Source organism: Galeopterus variegatus, unplaced genomic scaffold (genome assembly GCF_000696425.1).
Source record: "Galeopterus variegatus unplaced genomic scaffold, G_variegatus-3.0.2 Scaffold279, whole genome shotgun sequence".
NCBI classification, from domain to species: domain Eukaryota; kingdom Metazoa; phylum Chordata; class Mammalia; order Dermoptera; family Cynocephalidae; genus Galeopterus; species Galeopterus variegatus.
In genome coordinates, this window is record NW_007726390.1 from 632401 (window position 1) to 638902 (window position 6502).

Consider the following 6502-nt stretch of genomic DNA (forward strand, 5'->3'; position numbering starts at 1 on the left):
TTTTTTTTTTTTTTTTTTTTTTTTTTTTTTACTCAGGGAACATCTTTGTAGATAGTCTTTGGTTGTATACATGATTACACACTTGAGGTAAATTTCTAGAATTTGAATTGCTAGTCCAAAGGATAGGCCCTTTTTTGAGGCTTCTGATAACTATTTTTATATTGCTCTACAGAAGATTTGTATCATTTTACTCTTTTATCTCAGTCTGTTTGGTAGATAAAAATCTATTTTTTTTTCCTTAAGATTATATTCATTAATCCTGAGAAATTTTAGGCAAATTTAACTATCAAAATCCATTTACAAAATCTGTTAATGCAGATGTAATAAGCATTGTAACAGCGTTTTAACTTCACAATGTTTTGGTTTGTGGTATTCAATTAAATACTGAACAGCTATAATAAAGATTAAATATTTTTCTTTTCATTTCTGACCTTTCCATAAATTCTAACCCCCTTAAGTGGTCATTAAAATTCTTAAAGCCACTCTGTGTTGGAGGTTTAAGTCTAGAGCATGTAGTGACTGCACACAAAAGCCAGATAGCAAGAAGCTCATCTCCTGGCCTGCACTTAGGAACTAGGAAGACTTTAGTTCCTTCATCTGGATGAGGAGGGAAAGTGGATGACCACTGGGTAAAGATTTTTTTATATTGCATGAAATTTTTATTTTCATGAATCCAATGTCAAATTAGGCTAGATAAATAATACCTGAATCTGAAATACACAATAATTAACTATAAAATCAATGATAACATCTAAGGTTGTCATACTTAGAACTTTTTGTTTGGAAGTGGGGTTAGCATTTTTCTCAAATAAACTGAGTTCCTTTTTATGCTTTCATTGTAGACAAGTTAAGAATATTGGGACCCACACAATTATAGCCTCTTATATTCTGAAGTAGCCAAAGGTCACCTTCCAGGTATCACATTTGATGACCTTTTAACTCTGTTTCTCTTTAGCCTCTCAGTAGCAATCAAAACTGTTGCCTAGACCATTCATTTAGTCTTAAAACTCTCTCTTCCTCTGGCTTTTGCAATTCAGTCATCTCCAGATATTACTTCAACTCTCTGACCACCCTCTGTTTCATTTATTGTCTAGAATTACATCATCACCTCTTTTTCTTCACTTGCTATGTTCTTTCTTTGGGAAATTTTATCTATACCCATGAATTCTACCATCACTATCAGCTGATGATTCCTAAATCTGAGTTCCTTTTTTTTAAAATTTAATTTTGTTTTGTCAATATACAATGTGGTTGATTATTGTGGCCCATTACTGAAACCTCCCTCCCCACTCCCTTTTCCCCCTCCTTCCCAACAACCTCATATCTGTTCACTTGTCATATCAACTTCAAGAAATTGTAATTGTTGTGTCTTCTTCCCTCCCCCCCAATTTATTTGTGTATTTATTTATTTATTTTTAGCTCCCACAAATAAGGGAGAACATGTGATATTTCTCTTTCTGTGCCTGACTTGTTTCACTTATCATAATTCTCTCTAGGTCCATCCATGTCATTGCAAATGGCAGTATTTCATTCTTTTTTATAGCAGAGTAGTATTCCATTGTGTAGATATATCACATTTTCTGTATCCACTCATCTGATGATGGACATTTGGGCTTTTTCCACTCTTAGGTATTGTAAACAGTGCTGCCGTGAACATTGGAGAACAGGTATACCTTCGACTTGCTGATTTCCATTCCTCTGGGTATATTCCCAACAGTGGAAGAGCTGGGGGACATGGTAGATCTATCTGCAATTGTTTGAGGAACCTCCATACCATTTTCCATAGAGGCTGCACCATTTTACAGTCCCACCAACAATGTATGAGAGTTTCTAATCTTCACTTTTCTTCTAAACTCACAGATCTATTGGTCTTTCTTTCCTGACAGATATAGGAGAGAGTAGTGTCCATCACTGGTTTTTCTTTTCACAAATTCATATTCCAGTTAGTCATCTTTTTAAAAACAGGTCTAACCATGTCACTAAACAGATACAAAAATCTTCTCAGTATTCCCAGGAGCTAGAAAATTTATCAAGGCATCACCCATCTGGTGTCACAGTCACCTCTGCCTCTTGTATGCCTATGTCTGGGATCCTTCAGTCTCGCTGTTCCTCTCTGTCTGTCCTCATCACGTTCCCTGTATCTGCAATCCCTGTTCAAGCACACACATCAGTCTGTCAAGATCTTATTCAAGGCCCACCTCAAATATCACTTCCTAAAATTGTTCATGAATCCCCTTACCTTGTTTTTTAGCTTGTTTAATTTTGAGCCAATAGTTTTCCTTATTGTCATACATTAACTTTTTTCATGGGTCATACCAGTTTGTATACCTATGTCCTCCTCTAAAGTATGAACTCTTTGAAAGCAGAGAAAGCATCTTATTTCTTTGTAGATTTAGCACCCAGCATAACATCTTGAACTTTGTAGTTCTCAATAAATTTTGAATTGAGCAGTGGTAGCTCTGTCTCACCTAATGTTTCTGCTGGCTTAGTAAGACCTGTCAATATTTAGGAGGGGGATATAACTCATGGAGAAGATTAAAAATTGATAACACAAGAAGACAACATAGGGGGATTTGGAGAAAAAAAGTATCTAAGATTAAAATTACGAAAGAGGAAGGTGTGAGAAGAAGATTTTCAGTGTGAAAGAAAGAATTGAAAGAAAAGTGAGAATTGGCTGAGGGAAGCTGCTTTGAGAAGTAAATAAGGGAAGGCATATGCCAGAGTTCGGTGTTTGAGGATGAACCAGTCTGTATTCAGAGCTGTTGGGCACTATTAAAAGACAAAATTGTTCATGTGGATTTCTAGTGTGATCCAATGAAGTGGGAAGCTAGTGAACAGGATGCTTGAGTTCTAGTTTCACCTCTTCCTCCTACTTAGCTTCAGCAAGTCAGATTCTCTATGTTGGTTTCTTCATCTGTCAGCTAGAGATTATTTATCTGATAGGGGATAATCTGTCTAGCTCACAGGTATATCCAGAAGATGAAATAACACAGTATATATCCACTAGTAGATGTGGAACTAAAAATGAAAATGGTAGAAGGCTTTACCATTGTAAGTCGTTGCTCTTTTTAATCCTAATCTATTAGTATCATTCGTTGCTCTTTCCAATTCTTCTTACTAACAGCCTAGACAAATTGTCTTCTACAAATATATTTTTAAATGGTTATATCTTTTAGTAATAAAAATAGTAAAAGGATTTAATTTCTAATTTCTTATTAAGTTCTTCTTTCAGTTATTTTAAACTCAAAAGAAATGAGATTGGGTCCCCCACCCCAAAATGGCAGACTAGAGGTGCTCAACATGCAAGAAATGAGATTGGCTTTTGGATTTGTTTTAGCATACCTTGTTTATTTTAATTATGCTAAAAATCCATAATATTGGAAAAAGTTTTATTCATTTTTATTTTCAGTAATCATAGACTTTAAAAGAAAGATTATATCATTAAAACTCAACTTATATTTTTTTTTCAAAAATTTTGCTAGAGGAAAAATATAACACGAGTTTTGTTGGTCATGTGTATACTGGCAAGTCTGGTTAAGATTTTAGCATAAGAAATTATTACAGTGTTACATCCTTGTAAAACAGGGAACTCCTTTAAATTAATTTGTTCCCAAATCCTATTAGTAACTTTATTTTGCAAATAATCCATTAAGATGAGGTAGGATTGAGTAAGAAATGCTTGAGATTCATAGTTATTAATTAGTATAGTAAAATCTCAACTCAAATGAAATGTTTGAATTATATTTTACAGAGTAAAATTCCATATGTGATTAGAACATTATTTTCAGTTTTCTACATCATACTCCCCTGTGTATTTTTTTGGTTCTTTTCTTTCAACAGCCAGAAATCACTGTGGAAAATCTTCCCACTTATTTAAGACTTCAGAAGCCATTACTTATTTTGTTTAGTGATGGCGGCATAAATCCTCAGTATGAAAAAGCAATATTGACACTGGTAAAGCAGAAGCACTTGGATTCACTTACTCCTTGCTGGTTAAATCTGTACGTATATTTTTATTTTTTTAATATGTAAGAGGCAAAGGAAGTATGATTATTACATTTTCATTGGGAAATTAAACTCTCCAACTTTACCTTTGGAGTTAATATTATAAGACCCAATATGTCATCATGATATTTTAGTAACTAAATTCCCTCAGACAGGGTCCAAGATCATCTTCTTTTAGACTGAATTTTATTCTATAATAAATTTTTTAAAGTAATATTTTTTCTGAAAATATTATTTTTAGAGAAAATTTGGCAAATACATAAAAGTGAATTTTGCCTTTTCCTTCAGTTCCTTTTTCTGTACTTCCATATTTTTGAAGTTCAGCCTATAATGTCACAGAAAGGTTTCAGTGTACTCATTAGCAATATTTGCTGGTGTGTTTTCTAGATGTAAGGCTTGAGTTACATTTAATGTCTGTGAATACAGTTTGCATATACACACACTATCCCTTGTTCAGATTCATCAGATGAAAAGCATATTTTTTTTTTAACTCAGTCGAAAAATTACAAAAATGGGGCAGTGTACATTTGTGCTGTGAAGAGTTGCATTAACAGTACTTCCTTCTGCTTGAGGTAAAATTTTTCCAGGTAATTATCATTGTAGGTATTTAAGAGTAAAATAGTATTTTACATAATATAGAATGTGCTGTGTTAAGAAAGCTAGGTATCTTTAACTTATGGTCTTCTTGTATAAATATAATTATTTTTCATCTCTTTACTTTGAAAATAGTCCCTTCTTTTTCCTGAGGAAAGACACAATTGCATTTGGAAAAGATTTATAAAAATAACTACCTTATTTTCTTATAGTTACATAACCATTTCATTTTTGAGCTGATGTGTAATCAGATAATTGATTAAACCAACAGGAAAGAACCTGTTGATTGTGTGAAACCTAAATTGACAAGCCTTTGAGCTATGCCTGATTTTCATTAAAACTGTCATTAGCTGTCTTTTTTTTCTCTTAAGACAGTGCCTATGTTAAAAGGCAACTTTTTTAGTGAGAAATTGGTAAAGGACCACAAAGAATGATTACCTTGTGTAATGCTAATTATCCTGATTTGAGCATCACATATTGCACACAGATACTGATATTCAACACTGTACCACATAGATATGCACAATTATGTTTTAATAAATTTTTTAAAAAGTAACTTTTTAAGAATCCAATTAGTAATAACATAGTCATAGACCTTTTAGTTTTTAGCACATCCTTTCGCAAAATAAAATTATTGGCATGATACTATTTAAAGTTTAATGTTCTACAAACTATTGTTTTCACTATTTTATTATAGAGAGAAATATTAATTAACGTGTTCAATTATTCCCTTTTGTAGAAAGAACACTCCTGTGGGGAGAGGAATCTTGCAGGCATATTTTGACCCCCTGCCTCCCCTTCCTCTTCTTGTTTTGGTGAATGTGCATTCAGGTGGTCAAGTATATGCGTTTCCTTCAGACCAGGCTGTGACTGAGCAGAACCTTGTATTGTGGCTTAAGAAATTAGAAGCAGGATTAGAAAATCACATCAGTAAGTTTTCTGTTTTGTTTAATACACACAGTTCTGCATTTTGTTCCATAAATTTTAAACTTTAAATATAGCTCATGAATGATAGAATGAGTTGCATTGTAGTGTTTATAAGTGTCCTACATATCAATATGCTGATAATATTGTCCACGGGACAGTTTCCAGTCGTGAGGCCAGTGGTGCAAGGCCTCAGTTGGAGACAGTCGGCTCACCTATGGAGGCTGCCTTCTTCTCTTGAATTTTAATTCATTGAGTCCACATCGCTTGTATAGATCATCAGTGTCTTCAAACATATGATATTTGTAATTTATCCTGTTTTAAAAATTTGTTGCACTGTGAGCATTGGCTTACTGAAACATAAGTCCTTCATACTATTTTTATAAAACTTAAAATTGTAGATTTCACAAGACAGCTTTTTTTTTTTTTTTTTTTTTTTCCTTTTTGTGACTGGTAAGGGGATTGCAACCCTTGGCTTGATGTCACCCACACCGCGCTCAGCCATCCCTATATAGGATCCGAACCCGCGGTGGGAGCGCTGCTGCACTCCCAGTGCCGCACTCTCCCGAGTGCGCCACGCGGCTAGCCCCACAAGACAGTTTTTACATGGCTTTTTCATATGCATGTTTCTTTCTGTAAGTATAAGCAAATATGTAGTTTTATGGAAAGTGAGAACATTTTACAAATGCTACATTATTATTATATAAAACTGGTTCTAAGTATTCTAAAAATGTATATCTCAAACTGAAACTATTTCTTGGTTTCTCCTTCAACATTTACTATTACTGCTTTTGTTGATCTACCCTTAAGGTTATGATATATTTGGCTTTTACATTTTAGGCCAGTTACTTAAAGGAAGTTACTGTTGGAATAAAAATAATAGCCAATATTTATTGAGAATGTGCTCTTTTCCAGGTAAGGTGCTAATTATATTTTAGGGATTATCTGATTTATTCTCACAACAGCATCAGAATTCTGG

The 6502-nt window shown here is 33.7% G+C and overlaps 1 protein-coding gene across 1 annotated transcript in view; it reads left to right on the forward strand.

The window, feature by feature from the left end:
• TXNDC16 (thioredoxin domain containing 16) overlaps positions 1–5621 on the forward strand; it is an 83983-nt gene extending 78362 nt beyond the window's left edge. Inside the window, exons 17-18 of the mRNA XM_008566947.1 lie at positions 3841–4001; positions 5339–5621. Of these exons, the coding sequence (XP_008565169.1) occupies positions 3841–4001; positions 5339–5594 (417 nt within the window). The 3' untranslated portion in view covers positions 5595–5621. The remainder of the gene's footprint in view (positions 1–3840; positions 4002–5338) is intronic.
• The last annotated feature ends 881 nt before the right edge of the window (positions 5622–6502 follow it).